Genomic DNA, 25286 nt, shown 5'->3' with positions numbered 1-25286 from the left:
AACATGTTTTTCTATTTGTATTTGTTCTATCCATTTTTTTTTTTTTGAGTCTAAATCCTCTGGTTATCTAAGTCTCTTTGACCTGATTATTAAAATATATTTAAGCAAGCATAGGTTTATGTGTTTAAAGCCAGTTTATTAATTACTTAAATAGTCAAGTGGTCAGGTTAGTTGTTATATGAATTGTCAGTATTTTTTTCCTGTTTGAACTAAAGTGCCTTACTATGGGTGAGTAGAAAGGTAAGAATTTCCAAGGCTCTTCAAACTTTCAAGATGTCTTCAAAAGCATGTAATATTCTGTCATAGTCTGAATTGGCTACATAAAAGAATTGCAGTCAGTTATAATATATTGATCGGTGCACAAACAGGGAAGAATCTTACTTGTTCTACTTGGAGCAGCAGAGACTAGACTGCAAAAGTGTGGTTTGTTTATTGTGACGGGAAAGAGAGCAAGACTAGTTTTACCCCATAGTATCTATATATTAAAGTGACTTCTGAGGACCATCTTTATTTTGTAAATATTAGAAACCAACTGAAGTTCAAAGAAGAAAATAGTTCATCATCTACTTTCTCAACATCTAGAATGAACCATTTTTAGCATTTTGATAAACCTGCTTTTTTCTGTCTCTCTCTATATTTTAATAATTATTCAGGTGACATATGGGTGTTTATTAAATGATTAAAACAATACTGCAAATAACTATTTAAAATGCTTTTTTTTTTTAACTTTTCTCATCTTACATTCAGTGCTCTAATTTCTATTTATTTATTTATTTATTATTTTTGGCTGTGTTGGGTCTTCGTTTCTGTGCTAGGGCTTTCTGTAGTTGTGGCGAGTGGGGGCCACTCTTCATGGCGGTGCGCGGGCCTCTCACCACCGCGGCCTCTCCTGTTGCGGAGCACAGGCTTCAGACGCGCAGGCTCAGGAGTTGTGGCTCACGGGCCCAGCCCCTCTGCGGCATGTGGGATCCCCCCAGACCAGGGCTCGAACCTGCGTCCCCCGCATCGGCAGGCAGACCCTCAACCACTGCGCCACCAGGGAAGCCCCTAAAATGCTTTTATATGCATACATTTATATAGAAAATATATTGTTTAGTGAGAGTTTTAAAATGATATTATACTGTATATGTAGCTGTCTTTATATCTGCACTTAGCATTGGTGTTTAGCAGGCAATAAGTAAATGTTTACTGAATTCAAAATTGAGAATTAATATAGTAAAGTTTGTGTATACTCCATCCAAATTAAACTTCTTTTAGTTTCTATAATAACCATATTTTATTTTGCTCTGAAGTCTTCATACATGCTGCTCCTTTTGCCCAAAGAGCCCAGGTCTCACCTCAAATGCCATTTCCTTTGAGAGACCTTCCTGAATCATTTTCTGATGGATAGACTTCCTTGCTCCATGTTCCCATGCTCCAGAGACATTGGCCCATGTTAATGCTCATTTCCATTGGAAATATTTGTTTAAGGGCAGTCTTCCCTGGCACTTTGTAACTCCTTGAGTGCAAGGACCGTATCTACTTTTCACTCCTGTATCCCTAGCACCCACCTTATGACCTTGTACTTATTAGAAGTTTGAGGAATTGAATTATGAGCATGTTTTTAGTACTTTGGAATGTAATCCAAGGGAATGACAAAATAACAGTGCTTGGATAGGTCACAACTACCCCTTGACAGTTTTCTTGTCTCCTCTCCTCTCCCCAGCCCTTGCCCATCCATTTTCAATCCTGTCAGTTTAACTTCCAAAATAGGTATAAGTTTGCCCATGTTGGTCCATCTCTACCACCACCACCACCACCATAATCCATCCTACCATCATCTCTTGCCCTGGACCGCTAGAATAATCCAGTCTCCCTGGATCTATCTAGTCCTGTTCAAGAAATAAAACAGACAAAAATTATAGTCTGTTACACAGTATGAATAAGTATTGTTTTGAGAAACTGGTGAGCAAACTGGTCATTTGCCTTTTCCAGCCAGGAAGATTCTTCATCTGTTGGACTGAGTTTGACTCCATTGGGTCTGCTAGGGTAGCATATCTTGATCTCTCACTATTTTGTTTTTCATTGCTTGTGACAGTTTAAGGATTGCCTTAGCTAGGCAATCTGAAATCTGAAAATTAATCAAGTTACAGGGCTAAGTGAGGGTTGATAATTTTCTGTATTGAATTCATATACAGTGATTTTTTTTCTTGATTTCTCATAGATTTCATTGTTGTATTAGTTAGGGTCAGTTTGGCTGCTATAACATAGGTCCTATAACATTGGCTTAAACATGATGGAAAATGATTTACCTCTTAATTAACAGCTCGAGTGTAAGCGATGCAGGGCAATGACAGTGCCTGCATGGTGCTGGAGACCTAGGACCCTTCTATTTTGTTGCTTTGCCATCTTTAACTTGAGGTGGCTACTCCTGTTCCTACAACCACCTCCTTATCACAGGTATCACAAAATGGGAACAGAAAGTGGAGGGCATGCTTCTTTTAAGGGCACAGGTTGGAAGTATGTAATTTCTGCTTATATGCCATTCATCAAACATAGTCACAAGGTCACACTTAGCTGCAAGGGAGGCTGGGCAGCCATATGTCCCACTAGAACTTCAATTATTGCCGAAGAGAACAGATATCAGGGCTTTAAGGAGCATCTCCACCATAGTCAGCAACAGGAAAGGATTTACTTTTAGAATGCTTATTTTTTTTCTAACTCATTGCTTTGTGAGGAGAGATTTTCTATTGAAATTAGTAAGCTACTTGAGCTACTGAAAAGAGTTAACCTAAGTTAACGTATTTGCCTTTGGGATTTTAAGTCAAATTTATTCCAATGGTTATAGGGATGGGTGTGAAACATATTGAGATGAGGTTGCTTTTTCTTAACTCTTATTTTTCTTGGGCTGTTTTTGTGTTTTTCTTTTTCACCTTATTGAGGCTAATTTCATATTTGTTTTCTTTGTGCTTTTAGGTATGGCACTGTCTCAAGGCTGGGTGAAGAGATACTTCAAGGCCTTTTGTAAAGGCTTCTTTGTGGCGGTGCCTGTGGCAGTGACTTTCCTGGATCGGGTTGCCTGTGTGGCAAGAGTGGAAGGAGCATCAATGCAGGTGAGACTAATATGACTTCGTTCTTTAAAGCACATGCTTCATTGTTTCTCAGGCATTAGAAATGATATATCTGTGTATCATCTCTATGCTGGAACTGAAAGGTTTTAAAAAGACCTTGAACTGAAATTTAACGTTGCTAAATTTCTTTATAAGGTCTTTTAATGTAGTCATGTTAAAATCAGAGCAGAGGTGAATAAAATTAACTATCAGATAGTTTTCTGTATCTGTGGCTTTTTTTTTTCTTTTTTGGAATTGTAAATGGAGGTTCTAAAGAAATTTTACTACATGATACCATTTTTTGTGGCTGTAGCTTGAGATTTTAAGATTTTTAAGTTATCCATATTTGAATCCATACTTAAATATCCTTTTAAGATCAAATTATTAGTACAGCTGCAAGATGGATTTGGCTCAAATTCAGTTACTCTATTGTTACACACACACACACACAGTTCTGATAGGTAGAAAAGTCTAGAGCACTGATCTCAGATATTCTAGTGTATTCTTTAAGCCTGTTGCTGATTGAAAAGATTAAGTGCTATTTACATTGAAAGAAATTTGGAGTGGAGACTTCCAAAGCTTATATGCAAATAGTCTTCTGGAGTATCTTAGAGAAAACTCGAATATTCTAAAGTTGATGTCTGGAACCTAGCTGTTTAAGTAAGTTTATGCAACTAAGAAGAATTTGCATTTTGTAATATAATTTGTTTTCTTCCGTTATTAGCATGTATTAAGTTCATGCATTGTGCTCAATATGTGTATAAAACATAAACAAAATGAATGTATAAGCTTCTAAAAGCTTAAAATTATACAGAGAATAAACAACTTACTTTTTTTTCTTTTTGTCTTAGAACTAGGTGAGGTTATAGACATCAGCTCTGAGGAGTTAGAATGAATTTTCTTTTTTTAAAAAAATTTTTAAATTTAATTTTATTTATTTTTTTATACAGCAGGTTCTTATTAGTCATCCATTTTATACACATCAGTGTATACATGTCAATCCCAATCTCCCAATTCATCACACTCCCACCCCCACCCCCCCACCGCTTTCCCCCCTTGGTGTCCATACGTTTGTTCTCTACATCTGTGTCTCAATTTCTGCCCTGCAAACCAGTTCATCTGTACCATCTTTCTAGGTTCCACATATATGTGTTAATATACAATATTTGTTTTTCTCTTTCTGACCTACTTCACTCTGTATGACAGTCTCTAGATCCATCCACATCTCTACAAATGACCCAATTTCGTTCCCTTTTATGGCTGAGTAATATTTGATTGTAGATATGTACCACATCTTCTTTATCCATTCGTCTGTCGATGGGCATTTAGGTTGCTTCCATGACCTGCCTATTGTGAATAGTGCTGCAATGAACATTGGGGTGTATGTGTCTTTTTGAATTACGGTTTTCTCTGGGTATATGCCCAGTAGTGGGATTGCTGGATCATATGGTAATTCTATTTTTAGTTTTTTAAGGAACCTCCATACTGTTCTCCATAGTGGCTGTATCAGTTTACAATCCCACCAACAGTGCAAGAGGGTTCCCTTTTCTCCACACCCTCTCCAGCATTTGTTGTTTGTAGATTTTCTGATGATGCCCATTCTAACTGGTGTGAGGTGATACCTCATTGCAGTTTTGATTTGCATTTCTCTAATAATTAGTGATGTTGAGCATCCTTTCATGTGCTTCTTGGCCATCTGTATGTCTTCTTTGGAGAAATGTCTATTTAGGTCTTCTGCCCATTTTTGGATTGGGTTGTTTGTTTTTTTAATACTGAGCTGCATGAGCTGTTTATATATTTTGGAGATTAATCCTTTGTCCATTGATTGGTTTGCAAATATTTTCTCCCATTCTGAGGGTTGTCTTTTCGTATTGTTTGTAGTTTCCTTTGCTGTGCAAAAACTTTTAAGTTTCGTTAGGTCCCATTTGTTTATTTTTGTTTTTATTTCCATTACTCTAGGAGGTGGATCAAAAAAGATCTTGCTGTGATTTATGTCAAAGAGTGTTCTTCCTATGTTTTCCTCTAAGAGTTTTATAGTGTCTGGTCTTACATTTAGGTCTCTAATCCATTTTGAGTTTATTTTTGTGTATGGTGTTAGGGAGTGTTCTAATTTCATTCTTTTACATGTAGCTGTCCAGTTTTCCCAGCACCACTTATTTAAGAGACTGTCTTTTCTCCATTGTATATCCTTGCCTCTGTTGTCATAGATTAGTTGACCATATGTACATGGGTATATCTCTGCACTTTCTATCTTGTTCCATTGATCTATATTTCTGTTTTTGTGCCGGTACTATATTGTATTGATTACTGTAGCTTTGTAGTATAGTCTGAAGTCAGGGAGACTCATTCCTCCTGCTCCCTTTTTTTCCCCTCAGGACTGCTTTGGCTATTCAGGGTCTTTTGTGTCTCCATACAAATTTTAAGATTTTTTGTTCTAGTTCTGTAAAAAATGCCGTTGGTAATTTGATAGGGATTGCATTGAATCTGTAGATTGCTTTGGGTAGTATAGTCATTTTCAGAATATTGATTCTTCCAACCCAAGAACATGGTATATCTCTCCATCTGTTAGTATCCTCTTTAATTTCTTTCATCAGTGTCTTATAGTTTTCTGCATACAGGTCTTTTTTCTCCTGAGGTGGGTTTATTCCTAGGTATTTTATTCTATTTGTTGCAGTGGTAAATGGGAGTGTTTCCTTAATTTCTCTTCCAGATTTTTCATCAGTAGTGTATAGGAATGCAAGAGATTTCTGTGCATTAATTTTGTATCCTGCAACTTTACCAAATTCATTGATTAGCTCTAGTAGTTTTCTGGTGGCATTTTTAGGATTCTCTATGTATAGTATCATGTCATCTGCAAACAGTGACAGTTTTACTTCTTCTTTTCCAATTTGTATTCCTTTTATTTCTTTTTCTTCTCTGATTGCTCTGCCTAGGACTTCCAACACTATGTTGAATATAGTGGTGAGAGTGGACATCCTTGTCTTGTTCCTGATCTTAGAGGAAATGCTTTCAGTTTTTCACCATTGAGAATGATGTGTTTGCTGTGGGTTTGTCGTATATGGCCTTTATTATGTTGAAGTAGGGTCCCTCTGTGCCTGCTTTATGGAGAGTTTTTATCATAAATGGGTGTTGAATTTTATCAAGAGCCTTTTCTGCATCTGTTGAGATGATCATATGGTTTTTATTCTTCATTTTGTTAATATGGTGTATCACATGGATTGATTTGCGTATATTGAAGAATCCTTGCATCCCTGGGATAAATTCCACTTGATCATGGTGTATGATCCTTTTAATGTGTTGTTGGATACTGTTTGCTAGTATTTTGTTGAGGATTTTTGTATCTATATTCATGAATGATATTGGTCTGTAATTTTCTTTTTTTGTAATATCTTTGTCTGGTTTTGATATCAGGGTGAAGGCAGTGAAGAAAGTGTTAAATAATGTCACCGTTAAATGCCACGTCTGTTGACTAAATAGTAAGTTTGTTGCAGATACATTAGAGTTTCTTACAGTATTCCTGAACCACTACCCCCAATAAGTCAAATTTGTTAACTTGTAGTTTGTTTGATAGATTATGTAGAATTTCCTTGGCTACTGGTTACAGAAAAACAGCTTGAATTGACTTAGATTTACAGGGGAATTGATTGGAAGGCTTATGATGTACCTAGGAGAAAGGAAGGAGTGTGGCAATCGTCAGAGACAACTGGAACCAGGGACTTGAATGCTGCCAGGGTGCTCAGTCTTTTCTGTTTCAGCGTCTGCTTCTGTCTGCATCTTGGCTTAGTTCTCTCAGACCAGCTTTCTTCTCAATGCAGGGCACATGGCAGCTGGCAGCTCTCATGCCTTTAGATGCCAATTTCATCACCGCCTGAGAGAGACTTCTCCTCATGCCTTAATATCACTTTGAAAAATCTTGAGGAAGGACTGTGATTGATTCATCTTGGGCCATATGCCCTTATCCATACAAATACAGATCAACTTTGACCAGAAGATTAGGGTGCCATGATTGGCCCAGCTTTGGACAGGTGCACACCCCTAGCCTGTGGCTAGTTGGAGTGAGAAAATGACAGTGTATATTTGCATCACATTGTGGGCTTTCATGGTGAGGTAAGGGTGACACTTCCCAGAAGAAGAGGGGGTGCTATTTTTGGAATAAAAGGGGAAAGGATATTCTGGGAAGAAAGGAAAAAAATGTATGTTTATTATGGTTTGACCTATATTTTAGGAATTTTAGACCACTTTTAGGTATAATAGATAACTTGTTTACACTTTTATTAGATATCACTAAATCATACTTAAAATTATTTAGGAACTGAAAGTGCAATAATGAAATATGGTGGTTTATTAATTCAGCATAGTTGAAGAGATCTTTGCTACTATACAGCTTTAATAACTGAACATGTTTAGACCATGGGGTTCAGCAGAATTTTTGACAAAAAATTCGAAAAAATTCTTGTCTTCAAATTTCTCTAATGATTCAAGTACTAAATAGTTGGCAAGGTGTGTGGAGCTCCCTGGAAGTCCCTGAGCTTCCTTCAAGGAACACATCTGCTTTTATTGACTCTGAGGCCTGAAAATTATATGCAGGTTATTGCAGTTGGTTGATTTGTTGTGGAACAGAAGGAGTATTCTGGATCCATGGTGATGTCTTCTTGTACCAAGGCTTAAAAGTATGAAAGGAAGGCAGAAAAAGCAATAGGCAAGAAAGAAGAAAAATGTGAAGAAGAGGAAAGAAAATAAAAGATCAGTTGGGTGATGGAGAAAAGTAGACAACTGGGACACTGAGCAGGAGACAGAGTGGCACAGAGGACCAGTGATGAACAGACTCAAGACAGAAAAGTGCTCCAGTGAAGGGGCTCACGGACCCCTTTCTGGAAGCTCCCTTGGAATTGTACCCTCGAATGCTGACCCATCTCTGCTACATGTTTGTGGGTAGCACCGTGAGATTCATCATCCAGCTATCCATTCTAAATCTCAGTATTCAGTAAAGGAATCTGTGTGCCATTTTGAGGGAATTCCTATTGGTGTAAGTTACCAGTCTTGAGCATCATTCATTGCATAGTACTTTAGTTCCCCTGTGTATTCAGGTAGAAAGATCATATCTAGTCATTTCTGTCATTTCAAATATATGAGTAATTTTGTGACTCAGGGGGTCATTTTGGGATATGGATAATAATAATAAGCACTGGTAACTGAGAGTTGGAATAGGGAGTCATTTATCAAATGGCTAGTATGTGCAAAACTATTTTAGGTGCTATGGGGTGGGTGAATCAGATACAGATTCTGTCTTCAGGGTACTCTTGCTTTAGCAGAAGAGGTTCAAGAATTACTAATCCTAGATGACGGATACATCTTCAGATGAGATTTAATATAGAAGATATCAAGCTGTCAGACAAATGTTTGGCCAGTGCCTGGTACATCCAGAAATGAAAAAACTTGATTAGTTTAGCATACTATTTTAGAGAATGGACCTGGAAATTTTAATTTGAGACAGAGTGGTACCAGAAAAATAATACCTTTTATGGTTGGACACTGTATTAAGTTTGTTTGTTACTGTGGCAACAAACAACACCAAGATTTCAGTGGTTTACTTAACAGATCTTTATTTCTTACTCATGGGTCTGTAGATGGATTATAGTCACTCTAGACTAAGGGTTGGGATCAGTCTGCTTCCTGTATCTCTCACTGTGGAGCCTCTGCTGAAGGAATAGAGACAGCTTGGGGCGTGCTCTTCTCATGGGTGATAGCAGGACACAGGAGGGTGAGTGGAAGCACTCAGAATGTCTTAAAGCCTCAGTTCAGAACTTCTCCCCTTCTGTCCAGATTCCATTGGTCAAAACAAGTCACATGGCAAACCCCAAAGCAATTAGTTGGAAGTATATTCCACCCACAGGGAAGTCATGACAAAGGTGGGGAGGGAAGGAAGAATTGTGAATAGGTAAGTACATCTACCACAGCCACTAAGACGCCAAAGACACATGATTGACTTCAGAGGTAATCTAAATAGTTGTATTTACCTTTGAGTCTACCTAGAATGACCCTAGTCTTTGTAGTCCAAGTCCGACAAAATTGGAATAGATTGAAATTCTAAGTCACTGAATTCTAGAATGGATTAATCCAGTTTAGATGCCGTTAGGTTGGAAATAGCCCAGGGCCAAGTGGTTCATCACTTTCGTGTGGCTTTTTTAAAAGGTCACTCTGCAACTTGTAGACATTTAAGAAAATCCAAGAAATGAAAGTTAGAATTTCATTTAAAGGACATATAATACCAATCCTTTGGAGTTTATTGAATAAATACTGTTATAACAACACTGGAAGTTCACTCTGAGTGACAGATTTTGCATTAGAACTCTTTTTATGTCTTTAAAAAAATTCTGTTGGCTTGAGATTTAATAGGACAAGCTCATTTTCAGGATTCCCTCTTATAAGAAATAATTCTTTACTTTTTAAACACTACTCAGTGGTTCTTTTTTGAGGTTAGGTTTTCCAATATTAATTTACAGATTCATTAGGTATCTGACTAGAAGGATAGAGGTGATCAAACATGGGGAGTCACAGCTAGTTGAAGGTAAGTCATAAATGCAAATAAAGTTAATGATATAATTCAGTGGAAAATAGGATTCAGTTTATGAAATATTTGATTTTTTAATCAAGTTATATAGGCATATCCCTTTTATTGGATGAGATGTACCTTTAGCAATGCTCTGCACACAAGGAACACTAGCAGATATTGTTGGTTAATGATTATTCATACTGACCTATCATTAGGTCATTCCCTCTCATATTCCCCTCTCATGCACATGAATCACTTCTACTGGTTGCTTGAAAGGTTACCATGAAAGTAGATGCACTTTTTTTTTTTTTTTAAAGAAATGCCATGTTACTCAACATTAATTTAACTCAGGAAATGAAAACTGATATTGCATACAGTTAAAACTACAGAGGGAATTTATATTGGTGAGATGAAATTACTCAGATTAGGAGTTCAATTGCTTACAGAGACTTTTAGAGTAAAAAGGTACCCTAGGAAACGTTTAATGACTTCACACCAAAGTTTTAGATTTTATTTGAGTGAGAATGCCTGCAGCAGGGTCACTGGTTCTTATAAAAGGTGTATACCTTCTACGTGTAAAATTAAGATTTAAGACATAAAAAAATAAGTGAAAGAAATAATTGTAAGTGACATTGTCCTGTTTTTGTTGCAGTTGCCACACAATCTTTATGTAGTATGCCCTTTTCCTGTTTCCATTTTGCATAGCCAGAGGGGAAAATACTTGAAAACATTACACAATACTATCTCTCTAGCTCAGACTTCAGGGAAGGATTTACACAGAATAGATTAGAAAATAAGAGAATGTGAGGGAAAATAGAGTCTAATCAGCACTTAGGTCTTTATTCATCAATACCACACATTCATTGGTTCAAAATTGCCTTGACTTTCAGCTACCTGCAAATGATCTTGAAGAAACTGGTTTGTAATAAACCTCTTCGACTTCTACCTGGCTCTTTGCAGTCATTATCTTGTTCCCTACTGAGTTTAAAATTATAAGTTCTATCAAAAAAGCAAGCAAAGAGGCTGATGCTCTTTCTCGCTTTCTGTCACATTATTTTATTTTATTAAAAAAATTTTAAACCTATAGTGGGCTTAATATACAATGGTTATAGTGGTTGTAACTATTATTTTGACATTCTGAGAAGCTAGATACAAATAGACTCTCAAGAAAAGAGATGTATTGTGATGTATATGCCAGAATTTAAGGTGGAGTTAGGGAGTTTTACGTTACCTGCTGAATTTTCGCTTCTAAGATGCTGGGAACTGCTGGGCACACATTTCCTGTGATGCTGACTGCTCTGTGCTCTTACTCCCCTTGGTTGGCTGAGGCTGACTTTGAGGGAAGCCAGGAGTTAATGTTGGAAGGCTTTATTGGCTTACATGTGTGCTTTCTTCCCAAATTACTTTTAGCTCAAAAATCTCACCTGAGGTGTTTACCCCTTAGGATGTTATGCATTTTTATGTAGTTCTGCAACCTGTCATTAATAGAGAGTTTAAATAGATCAGTTTGTATTTATAGCAACAAACATATGTGATACTGAAACAGTGAGTGAGTGATAACTTTATAATGTCCCTTCATGGATTTTCTTCACGTCCCGTGATAGAATAGCAGCGAGCTTCTGTTCTATATAGCCAGGGTTAGGTCTGTTGTTTAAACAGTGACTTCACAACACTCTCTCTTTTTTTTTTTTTAAATTTTTATTTATTTATTTATTTATATTTATTTTTGGCTGTGTTGGGTCTTCGTTTCTATGCGAGGTCTTTCTCTACTTGCGGCAAGCGGGGGCCACTCTTCATTGTGGTGCATGGGCCTCTCACTATCGCGGCCTCTCCTGTTGCGAAGCACAGGCTCCAGACGCGCAGGCTCAGTAGTTGTGGCTCACGGGTCTAGTTGCTCCGCGGCATGTGGGATCTTCCCAGACCAGGGCTCGAACCCGTGTCCCCTGCATTGGCAGGCAGATTCTCAACCACTGCGCCACCAGGGAAGCCCAACTCTCTCTTTTTTTAATGTTGAAGTAATTTTAGATTTACAGAAAAGTTTTAAGAGTAGTACAGATAACTCCCATGTGTTCTCTACTCAGATTCACCAGTTTTCAGTATTTTGCCACGTTGATTTTAATCTCTTCCTCTTTCTCTTTCTTTCCTCTCCTCCCCCCATATATAACATATAATAGATAATATATAACATATAATATATGCATCTATGTTTCTATGTATATATACTCACACATATGTATGTGTGAGTATATATACGCACAAACGTTGTTATTGAACCAGTTGAGAGTAGGCTGTATGCATCATGCCCCTTTAACAGTACTTCTGTATACTCTGCTGAGTATACTTATGATGCTTGCTGATTGGTATATTAATGATTTTTACAGAGTTTTAAATTTAAAAAATTTTAATTAAAAATTTAACTTTAATATTTTATTCAGATTCATATGCATAGAATTTTTGATACATTAAGAGATATTCATTCAAGTTCTAAACTTTACATTTGAGAAAACTGAGGCCAGACATTTGAGATGATTTACAGTAACTTACATAACCATTAGGTTTTAGAAGTGATTTGAACCAACTCTGATAATGCTTTCCATTTTACTAAATAATAACCAATAAAAGTTGTGCTTTACCACTGTGCTATAATGCCTCCTGATAGTATTCCTGTTCACAGAGATATTTTGTTCCATTTTGTTTTGGTTTATTGAATGATGTAATTAGTAAGTTATTTAATTTGGGGATGGTTTCATAGTACATTTGGCATTTAAACAAAGATAGAAATTAAGCTTATGTTATTTTCTTTTTTTTGAATTTTATTTTATTTATTTTTTTATACAGCAGGTTCTTTTTTTTTTTTTTTCACACACACACACTGTATTTTATTTTTACAAGACATAAATAGACTGACACCAAGCATTATACAGCAGGTTCTTATTAGTCATCCATTTTATACACATCAGTGTATACATGTCAATCCCAATCGCACAATTCATCACACCATCCCTCCACCCCCACTGCTTTTCCCCCTTGGTGTCCATACGTTTTCTCTCTACTTCTGTGTCTCAATTTCTGCTCTGCAAACTGTTTCTTCTGTACCATTTTCTACGTTCCACACATATGCGTTAATATACGATATTCGTTTTCCTCTTTCTGACTTACTTCACTCTGTATGACAGTCTTTAGATCCATCCACGTCTCAACAAATGATCCAATTTCATTCCTTTTTATGGCTGAGTAATATTCCATTGTATATATGTACCATCTGTCAATGGGCATTTAGGTTGCTTCCATGACCTGGCTATTGTAAATAGTGCTGCAATGAACATTGGGGTACATGTATCTTTTGAATTATGGTTTTCTCTGGGTATATGCCCAGTAGTGGGATTGCTGGGTCGTATGGTAGTTCTATTTTTAGTTTTTTAAGGAACCTCCATACTGTTCTCCATAGTGGTTGTATCAATTTACATTCCCACCAACAGTGCAAGAGGGTTCCCTTTTCTCCACATCCTCTCCAGCATTTGTTGTTTGTAGATTTTCTGATGATGCCCATTCTAACTGGTGTGAGGTGATATCTCATTGTAGTTTTGATTTGCATGTCTCTAATAATTAGTGACGTTGAGCAGCTTTTCATGTGCTTCTTGGCCATCTGTATGTCTTCTTTGGAGAAATGTCTATTTAGGTCTTCTGCCCATTTTTGGATTGGGTTGTTTGTTTTTTTAATATTGAGCTGCATGAGCTGTTTATGTATTTTGGAGATTAATCCTTTGTCCATTGATTCATTTGCAAATATTTTCTCCCATTCTGAGGGTTGTCTTTTCGTTTTCTTTATAGTTTCCTTTGCTGTTCAAAAGCTTTGAAGTTTCATTAGGTCCCATTTGTTTATTTTTGTTTTTATTTCCATTACTCTAGGAGGTGGATCAAAAATGATCTTGTTGTGATTTCTGTCAGAGTGTTCTTCCTGTGTTTTCCTCTAAGAGTTTTATAGTGTCTGGTCTTACATTTAGGTCTCTAATCCATTTTGAGTTTATTTTTGTGTATGGTGTTAGGGAGTGTTCTAATTTCATTCTTTTACATGTAGCTGTCCAGTTTTCCCAGCACCACTTATTGAAGAGTCTGTCTTTTCTCCATTGTATATCCTTGCCCCTTTGTCATAGACTAGTTTACCATAGGTGCGTGGGTATATCTCTGGGCTTTCTATCTTGTTCCATTGATCTATATTTCTGTTTTTGTGCCAGTACCATATTGTCTTGATGACCGTAGCTTTGTAGTATAGTCTGAAGTCAGGGAGCCTGATTCCTCCAGCTCCGCTTTTTTCCCTCAAGACTGCTTTGGTTATTCAGGGTCTTTTGTGTCTCCATACAAATTTTAAGATTTTTTGTTCTAGTTCTGTAAAAAATGCCATTGGTAATTTGATAGGAATTGCATTGAATCTGTAGATTGCTTTGGGTAGTATAGTCATTTTCACAATATTGATTCTTCCAATCCAAGAACATAGTATATCTCTACATCTGCTGGTATCATCTTTAATTTCTTTCATCAGTGTCTTATAGTTTTCTGCATACAGGTCTTTTGTCTCCCTAGGTAGGTTTATTCCTAGGTATTTTATTCTTTTTGTTGCAATGGTAAATGGGAGTGTTTCCTTCATTTCTCTTTCAGATTTTTCATCATTAGTGTATAGGAATGCAAGAGATTTCTGTGCATTAATTTTGTATCCTGCACGTTTACCAAATTCATTGATTAGCTCTAGTAGTTTTCTGATGGTATTTTTAGGATTCTGTATGTATAGTATCATGTCACCTGCAAACAGTGACAGTTTTACTTCTTCTTTTCCAATTTGTATTCCTTTTATTTCTTTTTCTTCTCTGATTGCTGTTGCTAGGACTTCCAACACTATGTTGAATAATAGTGGTGAGAGTGGACATCCTTGTCTTGTTCCTGATCTTAGAGGAAATGCTTTCAGTTTTTCACCATTGAGAATGATGTTTGCTGTGGGTTTGTTGTATAAGGCCTTTATTATCTTGAGGGAGGTTCCTTCTATGCCCACTTTCTGGAGAGTTTTTATCAGAAATGGGTATTGAATTTTGTCAAAAGCTTTTTCTGCATTTATTGAGATGATCATATGGTTTTTATTGTTCAATTTGTTAATATGGCGTATCACATGGATTGATTTGCGTACATTGAAGAATCCTTGCATCGCTGGGATAAATCCCACTTGATCATGGTGTATGATCCTTTTAATATGTTGTTGGATTCTGTTTGCTAGTTTTTGTTGAGGATTTTTGCAGTGATATTATATCACATATAATATTTGCAGAAAATTACAGATCATTAGTGATATTGCTCTGTAATTTTCTTTTTTTGTAGTATATTTATCTGGTTTTGGTATCAGGGTGATGGTGGCCTCATAGAATGAGTTTGGGAGTGCTCCTTCCTCTGCAGTTTTTTGGAAGACTTTGAGAAGGATGGGTGTTAGCTCTTCTCTAAATGTTTGATAGAATTCACCTGTGAAGCCATCTGGTCCTGGACTTTTGTTTGTTGGAAGAGTTTTAATCACAGTTTCAATTTCATTACTTGTGATTGGTCTGTTCATATTTTCTATGTCTTCCTGGTTCAGTCTTGGAAGGTTATACTTTTCTAAGAATTTGTCCATTTCTTCGAGGTTGTCCATTTTATTGGCATAGAGTTGCTTGTAGTAGTCTGTTAGGATGCTTTTTATTTCTGAGGTGTCTGTTGTAACTTCTCCTTTTTCATTTCTGATTTTTTTGATTTGAGTCCTCTCCCTCTTTTTCTTGATGAGTCTGGCTAATGGTTTATCAATTTTGTTTATCTTCTCAAAGAAACAGCTTTCTGTTTTACTGATCTCTGGTTTTGTTTTCTTTGTTTATATTTCATTTACTTCTGCTCACATCTTTATGATTTCTTTCCTTCTGCTAACTTTGGGTTTTGTTTATTCTTCTTTCTCTAGTTCCTTTAGGTGTAAGTTTAGATTGTTTATTTGAGATTTTTCTAGTTTCTTGAGGTAGGCTTGTATAGCTATAAACTTCCCTCTTAGAACTGCTTTTGCTGCATCCCATAGGTTTTGGATCATTGTGTTTTCATTGTCATTTGTCTCTAGGTATTTTTTGATTTCTCTTTGATTTCTTTAGTGATCTCTTGGTTATTTAGTAACATATTGTTTAGCCTCCCTGTGTTTGTGTTTTTTACATTTTTTTCCCTGTAATTCATTTCTAATCTCATAGCGTTGTGGTCAGAAAAGATGCTTGATATGATTTCAATTTTCTTAAATTTACTGAGGCTTGATTTGTGACCCAGGATGTGATCTATCCTGGATAAGGTTCCATGCACACTTGAGAAGAAAGTGTAATCTGCTGCTTTTGGGTGGAATGTCCTATAAATATCAATTAAATCTATCTGGTCTATTATGTCATTTAAAGCTTGTGTTTTCTTATTAATTTTCTGTTTGGATGATCTGTTTATTGGTGTAAGTGAGGTGTTAGCAAGTCCCCCACTATTATTGTGTTACTGTCAATTTCCTCTTTTATAGCTGTTAGCAGTTGCTTTAGTATTGAGGTGCTCCTATGTTGGGTGCATATATGTTTATAATTGTTATATCTTCTTCTTGGTTTGATCCCTTGATCATTATGTAATGTCCTTCTTTGTCTCTTGTAACATTCTTTTTTTAAAGTCTATTTTTTCTGATATGAGTATTGCTACTCCAGCTTTCTTTTGATTTCCATTTGCATGGAATATCTTTTTCCATCCCCTCACTTTCACTCTGTACGTGTCCCTAGGTCTGAAGTGGGTCTCTTGTAGATAGCATATATATGAGTCTTCTTTTTGTATCCATTCAGCAAGCCTGTGTCTTTTTGTTGGAGCATTTAATCCTTTCACGTTTAAGGTAATTATCAATATGTATGTTCCTACTACCATTTTCTTAATTGTTTTCAGTTTGTTTTTGTATGTCCTTTTCTTCTCTTGTGTTTCCCACTTAGAGAAGTTCCTTTAGCATTTGTTGTAGAGCTGGTTTGGTGGTGCTGAGTTGTCTTAGCTTTTGCTTGTCTTTAAAGCTTTTGATTTCTCCATCGAATCTGCATGAGATCCCTGCAGGGTAGAGTAATCTTGGTTGTAGGTTCTTCCCTTTCATCAGTTTAAGTATATCATGCCACTCCTTTCTGGCTTGTAGAGTTTCTGCTGAGAAATCAGATGTTAACCTTATGGGAATTCCCTTGTGTGTTATTTGTCATATTTCCCTTCCTTCTTTCAATAATTTTTTTTTGTCTTTAATTTTTGCCAGTTTGATTACTGTGTGTCTCGGCGTGTTTCTCCTTGGGTTTATCCTGTATGGGACTCTGTGTGCTTCCTGGTCTTGGGTGGCTACTTCCTTTCACATGTTAGGGAAGTTTTTGACTATAATCTCTTCAAATATTTTCTCTGGTCCTTTCTCTCTCTCTTCTCCTTCTGGGACCCCTATAATGCGAATGTTGTTGCGTGTAATGTTGTCCTAGATGTCTCTTATGCTGTCTTCATTTCTTTTCATTCCTTTTTTCTTTATTCTGTTCCGCAGCAGTGAATTTCACCATTCTGTCTTCCAGACCACTTATCCATTCTTCTGCCTCAGTTATTCTGCTATTGATTCCTTCTAGTGTATTTTTCATTTCAGTTATTGTATTGTTCATCTCTGTTTTTTCTTTAATTCTTCTAGGTCTTTGTTAAACATTTCTTGCATCTTCTCCATCTTTGCCTCCATTCTTTTTCCGAGATCCTGGATCATCTTCACTATCATTATTGTGAATTCTTTTTCTGGAAGATTGCCTATCTCCATTTAGTTGTTTTTCTGGGCTTGTATCTTGTTCCTTCATGTGGTATATAGCCCTCTGCCTTTTCGTCTTGTCTGTCTTTCTGTGAATGTGGTTTTTGTTCCACAGGCTTCAGGATTGTAGTTCTTCTTGCTTCTGCTGTCTGCCCTCTGGTGGATGAGGCTATCTATGAGGCTTGTGCACGTTTCCTGATGGGAGGGACTGGTGGTGGGTAGAGGTGACTGTTGCTCTGGTGGGCAGAGCTCAGTCAAGCTTATATTATAAGTGGGAGATGAAAGATTTTAAACTTTGATACTCAGGTTGATGGAAGACACCCTATGTTAAACTGAAGATTATAGATTTCCTAAGAAGGAATTAGACTTCAGTTTCTGGAAATATGGCAGAACAGACATCTTGAAAATATTTCCAATGCCGAACTCATTAAAAAGTATAAATAAAACATTAAAGATCTTTAAAAATGCATAGTGACCTTGCAGGAAGGTAAGGGAAATGACCAGAGACCACACGTAAGGGGGAATACATTTCTCGAGTAGTAAGTACACATTAAAATAATCAGCTGTCTTCTGGACATTTGTCATTTCCTGGTAACTTAGAGTTTTGGTTTTAATGGCCACATGGGGATTAGCCCTGGACTGATACAAGGTAGAGAGTTGGGATAGAAATTCTGAATAAATTCAGTATCATGGAAGAGACACATCTTTAGGGAACTGATAAACTAAAACCGGAATCTGTTATGAGAGAAAAATTGTCAGGTCTCTGAGTACCGGGTAAAAACCCTAATGTGGAATTGAGATTTGAATTCACTTTCACTGTAACTGAAAAACCCTAAACAGAGATAGTAATTTTTAATGGACAGGGGTTTAGGGCAGCCTCAGGCACCTGGCAGAAGCTATCACCAGTCCTCCTGGGCACATGCAAAGTTTGATGAACATGATCTCACAGTAAAAAATATCATACAAAGAAGTGAATGATTTAAGTGAGAGTCAATAACAACCCGTGGTAGAATCAGGCCTTAAAGACTTTAGATATTAGAACTATCAGCTGTTAAATGTAGTATGTTTAAAGAAATAAAAAAGGAAACTGAAAATATGAGAAAGCAACAAAAGGTTATTTAAAATGGTCAAGCAAAGTGTGCTTTAATATATTTTTTAAGGTATAAAAATGATGTGTGATTAGGTTACAAATCCTTATCTTCTATACTATGAATCTAATAAAATTTGCAATGAAATATACATACATACATGTATATATATGTATATATATAAAATAGCTGAAATTTATTTTAATATTAGAGGAGGAAAAGTGGTGTGGGGTTACAGATGGAACAAGATTGGCCATGAGTTCATAACGTTGATTCTAGATGATGGATAACATGGTAGTTCATTATTTTATTCTGTCTAGTTTTTAAAAAACAGGTTTATACCCATTCTGAGTGAGTTAATGATTTTTAGTGAATTTGTAGTGCTGTACAGTATCACCTTTTAGAAAGTTTCCAAGATCCCTCATGCCTGTTTGAAGTTAATTCTTGCTTCCACCTTGCCTTAGGCAACCACTGATCTGCTTTATAGATTTGCCTTTTCTGGACATTTCCTGTGAATAGAACCAAACAATATGTGATCTTTTTGTTCGGCTTCTTTTACTTACCATAATGTGTTTTGAGGTTTATCTATGTTGTACTATATATCAATAGTTGGTATAATTTTATCGCTGAATAGTATTCCATTGTATGGATATATCACATTCTGTTTATTTGTTCACCAGTCGATGAATATTTAGGTTGTTTCTACATTTTCATTATTGTGAATAATGCTGCTGTGGACATTTGTGTACAGGTCTCTGTATAAACATGTTTTCATTTCTCTTGGGCAGATACCTAGGAGTGGAATTGCTAAGTTGTATGGTACATTTATGTTTAATTTTTAAAGAAATTGCCAAATGAACACTGGGGTAGGAGAAAGTGTGCTGATTTGCACTGCCTGCCCTCTCATTCTACCTCTTTGTTGCCGGGTCAGGGGAAGTGAAGGGACCCTGCCCAGTCTCACTGCTGCTGGGTGAGGCTGGAAGTCTAGGTCCCTGCTCAGCCCACTGACACGATGGTGTTGGGCCAGTTTTTCCTTTGGTGTTTGGCTGGATTAGGACAGGTATTATAAAAAATGTTTTTTTTGTTCCACTTGGCCATGCTTTTACAGTCTTTTGGGTAAAAAATAGGATCTTCTTCAGGCTTTTTTGTCCTGCCTATTGGTGGTTCCTGGTTGCAGGCTTCTCCAGCACCTCATCTAGGATGCACGGGAAGCAAAAGGAAAACCCAGGGAACTTGCCACCGTGTCACTCCTCAAGTCCTAAGGTCCCTAGCCTCCAGTATATCTTCTTTACATCTTTCAGAGTCTTCCTGTATTTGTTAATTACCTCTGGGATGTTTTAGTTGTGAGAGAGAGAGTGTGCTGAATGGAGGTACACCATTTTGGTCCTAGGCTGTATTTTTTACCTTTCCTAGTAGTCAAATGTGACTAAGTTCTGGCCAGTGAAAAAAGACCAGGAAAGTGAGGTGCCATTTCCAGGCCTGACCCATAAAAACCTTCTTTGTAATCCATGCTCTGTCTTCTGTCTGCTGGCTGGATGCAGAGGATCCTGTTGAGGACTTGGAGGCCACAGGAGGTGGTGCATCTGCAAGATAGAAAGAACGTGGGTTTCCCAATGACTGGGTGTAGTACTGGGTGTATTGTACTACACCCAAGAGTGGGTGTAGTAAATACACTCACTATTGTATTATAGACTGAGCTTTGGAGATTCTTTTTATAGGCAGTTAGCCTAGTTTGACTATACAACAAGACTTAATACTATACCTTTTCCTGTCTGCTTTTTCTTATCTTATACTTCCTTTAAGGCTAAACTCAAGTCCTATCTTCTTCACACAGCTTTCCCTAATTCCATCATTCACTTATTTGAAATCCTACAGCCCTGTAAATTTAACTTATGATTATAAATTCTTTTGTATTGTCCTCTAGTCATCTTAACTATGGGTTAATACTAATTACTTTGTAAGCTTCTAAAAGAAAGGGACCATATTCCTCTCACCTGCCTGTTCAAGAGGATGGTGAATAACTGCATATTAAATTTGTTCTTTGAAGCATTGAAGTGCCTGAATAATTAAACCCTACAGCAATATGATAAAATGAAGTTATCATCATTAAAATTTTTTTCCTTTAAATTTGAGGGTGTTTCTGCACTTTGCACCTGAAAAACTTTTTAGCTCCTTCATGAATCCATCATATTCTTTATAGCAGAAATTTTCAAACCTTTTTGCCCATGACTCATATTATAGATTTTCATTGTACACACAGACACGCGACTGAAACAAAAGTTTCATGTAACAGTGCTTAAACTGTAATTACCATCATTATGTGCAATGCCCTCCGATATTTTCTATTCTGGTCACAACCCATTAAATTGATTCTATGACTCACTCACTGGTCACGACCTGTAATATGAAAAATGCTGCTTTATTGCTGGAGGGAGGAGTGAAAGGGTGAAGCTGCTCACATTGAGCTATAACTAAGGGAGTGGAGCACGTTAGCTCTTGATTCTGAAATTTTATTTTATTTTTTTAAATTTTTTTATTTTTTATTTTTTTAATATTTTATTTATTTATTTATTTATTTATGGCTGTGTTGTGTCTTCGTTTCTGTGCGAGGGCTTTCTCTAGTTGTGGCAAGCGGGGGCCACTCTTCATCGCGGTGCGCGGGCCTCTCACTGTCGCGGCCTCTCTTGTTGTGGAGCACAGGCTCCAGACGCGCAGGCTCAGTAGTTGTGGCTCACGGGCCTAGTCGCTCCGCGGCATGTGGGATCTTCCCAGACCAGGGCTCGAACCCCTGTCCCCTGCATTGGCAGGCAGATTCTCAACCACTACGCCACCAGGGAAGCCCGATTCTGAAATTTTAAATGTGGGCTTGTCGTAACGGCTTCAAGCAGTAAATGCAACACAAAGGATGAGGAGGCGCAATGCCTGAGAAAGCCCTTTTGCAGTTAGTGTGGTTCTTGGGCCTTTTTTATTAACACTACCTGTGTACCCGAGCCCCATTTCAGATCTATGAAATTAGAATCACTGCTAGGACCTTGGAATCTGCATTGTGACAAGCTCTGTAAATGCTCAAGTTTGAGAACTGTTTTTTTACAGAGAGCCCCAGCTCTTGGGTATGAGAGATTGTTGGGGGATTTGCCAAAATGCAAACAACTTTTGCTTGAAAAATCCTGATTGCCTTGGTTTGTTAAGCTTTTGAATTCTAACTCATAGTATTTTTTAAAAATATATTTTTTATTACCCATCCTTTTGTCTGTTGAATTATTTACCATATATCTGTGCTAGTTTTAGCTTATTTTCTTGTTTCTAATCTCATACCAATTGTTTTATCAATTTATATTATTTTCATTTTAGATTTTCTTACTAGTTTATAAACTTTGTTTTTATTTCTTCTTCCTAATTTTACTTTTATATTATCTTTCTACTTTATTAAAACTTTAAAATGTGTGTTCTGCACTTTGTAGCTTTAAGCATGTTTTTTAATTTTTAAAGACATTTTAAGAATGTCTGTTAATTTTTTTTGCTTTATTTAGTTTATTTGTTTTACCAGCGAATTTTCTTCCTCCCTCCCTCCTTTCCTTCCTTCCTTCCTTCCTTGCTCTCTTTCTTTCTTACAATATATACCGTTCTTTTATTTCTGTAGTTTTTAAAATGACCAATAGGAAGCACAGAGTGTTAGCTGAGAGAATGGCACATTCTCTTAGGATGGGAGACTTATAGATTTTTACAGTAATAGCTTCTCAATGAATCATAACTCTCTCATTGATTTGTATAGTTCCCCCCACATTGACTCTGGCCATGTGACTTGCTTTAACCATGGGGCATCAGCAGATGTTACTCAAGTGGAAACATGGTGAGCACTTGTGAACTGGGAACATGCAAGAAACTCAGGCTGTCCTGCTAGAGGGGACATTGAAGGACAAATGAGACATTCTTGCCAATAATCCCCAGGTAAATGCCTGACATATGACTAGGGCCATCTAGGACTTCCAGCCCCATTTGAGCCCCATATGGTTACACACATGAGTGACCACAGGAGAAAGCAGCAGAGGATCTGCCCCCACTGAGTGGAGCCCAAATTGCAGCATCATGATCAAATAAATGGTTATTCTTTTAAGGCACAGTTTTGGAATGGTTTGTCATGAAGCAATAGGTAACTGAAACTAAAATTAGTATTATTAGTGAGGTGCTGCCATAACAAAATCCTAAATTATGTTGCATTGGTTTTGGGACTGGGTGGCAGTTGAGGTCTAGAAAAATGGTGAAGGGATTGTTGGCAGAGGCTGGAAAAATGACAAACTGTTAATGGAATCTGGAGAGGTGGTGAGGAAACTGTTATTGGAGATTGGAATGATGATGACGCATTTTTATGGTTCTGAAACAATTTTAAAAACTGTCACTTACAGGAACTTAGAATACAGAAGATGTATGTACTGAATTTGTGGATCTGGCTTAAGGATCCAGGCAGAATATTGAAATTGTCAACTGGCTTCTGATAGCTTTGTATAAGGTATGGGAAGAGAGAAATGAACTTAAAGCAGAAATTAGAGGAAATACAGGGTGTCCAGGAATTTCTGTATTGGAAAATAAAACTGTTTCTTTCATAGTCTCTGGCAGGCAAAAGATTCTTAAAGTACAAAGTGGCCTGGAGTAAATATCAAGTACTCTTTATTAAGACCTTAGAAAGATTTAAGGTAGATCCTTTTAGCTAGATGAAAGAGATGATAAGTTGATAAGAATCTTAAGGGTTTTGTGCCCTAACACTTCCAAATTAGAGAAAGATCTAGTTTGAAAGAGTTATGGATATAGTTTTAGGGGGAATAGAATGAAGCTCAGTTAGATGCATAGGAAGTCTACAAAGTTTTAAGAGATTAGAATTGGCTTATACTAAAAGGGCTGGTCAGTTTAAAAAGAGGCCTCTTGGCCTCAATTTACTATGAATAGCAGCATTTCTATTTAAAAAGAACCCCAAAGCCCAGAGGGCAGAGCAAAGAGCCATGGAGAAGAATAGATTAGGAAACCATTCCAGATAACAGAAATGGGCTCTAATTAAAAGAACATTCCTGTCCCTGTGTTAGGAGGCTCTGACAACATCTGCTGCTGGATTTTAGACCTGTATGGATAAATGAATTCTGTGTTTCTCCCATTCCTTTTTAAAATCTATTGTAGTTATCCTGTCCCCTGTCTTTCCATTGTATGTTGGATATTTGGGGGACAGACAATTTTTTCTTTCTGCTTCGTAAACTTCTGATTCAAGATGAGCTGCATTCAAGTTGTATCCTCATCCATACTTGGAGCTGATGCATATTATGAGGTAATAAAATTTGATCCTTTTGCAAAAGTCAGAGGAGATGTTGGATATCCTGGGAAGGGTTGCATGTGTTTGCCTGTGGGAAAGATATGATTCATTGGGTCCAGAGGGCAGAACTTTGATAGATTGTTACATTAACATCCCCTCCCCTACCCCCAACTCCTATAAGCCATGCCTCTTGGTTCTCAAGCTCTTTTGTAGACTCCTACCCTGACTCTTGGCTTGGCCATATGACTTCCTTTGGCCAGTGGAATTATAGCGAACATGTCTACAGAGGTTTGTTAGATGCTTACACAGTGGAGCTTGTCCTCTGGGATCACTGCTATCCCTATGATTGCAGTTGCCTGAATGATCGATCTCAGGTCACACTAGCTTACTAACCACCTGGTTAGTCATTTAGCATAGCCTAAATGCAGAGAATCAAGAGCAAATAGCTGATTACTGTTTTAAGTTTTGGAGTAGTTTGTTTTATAGCAGTAGATGAGTAATATAAAGATTGTATGCTTTTGTCCCTTTTATCTGCCACAATGCTTTTTGATTCCTTTCAATAGACTGTTTTCTACACAGTCAATCCCTTGAATTCTAATAGCTTTGATTTATGTAATTCAGAGGTCCCATGGACCAAAATTTCTATTTATACCCACTTGTACTGCTAGAATGGGGGCTTTTTTTTTTTTCATATGATGCAGTATCAGGTTCAGCAATGAAGAGCTGAAGGATTTAAAATCCATGGTCTCATTTTCACAGATTTGTTTACAGATATTTTACACGTGAAGTGAATAGATTGCTGTGCACTGCACCTACTTGGGAGTTTGGGCTCTTTGGAGTTATGTACACCTGGGGAAATCATCCCATCAGCCTCCTAAAAACCTTTTTTTGTTTGTTGAACCAACTTCTTTCTGTTGCTACACATCTTACTATGAACTTTTTTTTAGGTCAGGAGGGCACATCAGAGGGAAACGTGGTTTCTTCTGGGCAATGGAGAAGGACGTACTAGTGAATAAGAAGGCCTTATTCAGTTTTATGAGGATGTTAAAGATTCATCAGTATATAGATGTATCTTGGTGTCAGTACATAGATGTATCTATGTAGCTGGCTTAGATTACATATAGTAATCTGTCTTCTTGTTACTATGTAGAAATGTTTATTTATATCAATTTAATATTTCATTAACTATACATCATCTATTTCATTTTGTGATTAATTAGAACTATTAATTTGAATAGCTATATCAATATGTTTTATTAGCAGGGAAACACCATACACATATTTAATGGTAGTGTTTTGTAGTAATTGCATTATTGCATTGAACCAGAAAGTTTGCAGATTGTAACCTTGCAGTGTAGTTACAGTGATGTGAATAAAGGGGATGCTTAAACACTAAAGAACTTAAGAAGAAAGCAAACTTCAAAAATATTTGTAATAAAAAGATATAAGA

The 25286-nt window shown here is 36.9% G+C and overlaps 1 protein-coding gene across 5 annotated transcripts in view; it reads left to right on the top strand.

Annotated features, from left to right (window-relative positions):
- IMMP2L (inner mitochondrial membrane peptidase subunit 2) overlaps window positions 1-25286 on the top strand; it is a 681598-nt gene that overhangs the window by 39625 nt on the left and 616687 nt on the right. For all 5 annotated transcript variants that reach the window (XM_082472422.1, XM_082472423.1, XM_082472424.1 and 2 more), the window contains exon 3: window positions 2956-3092. In XM_082472422.1, coding sequence (XP_082328548.1) covers window positions 2956-3092 — 137 coding nt within the window. The remainder of the gene's footprint in view (window positions 1-2955; window positions 3093-25286) is intronic.

Source organism: Balaenoptera physalus, assembly GCF_965194825.1.
Source record: "Balaenoptera physalus genome assembly, chromosome: 8".
NCBI lineage: Eukaryota > Metazoa > Chordata > Mammalia > Artiodactyla > Balaenopteridae > Balaenoptera > Balaenoptera physalus.
The sequence above is the reverse complement of the archived record's forward strand: the minus strand, read 5'-3'. Positions and strand labels throughout refer to the sequence as shown.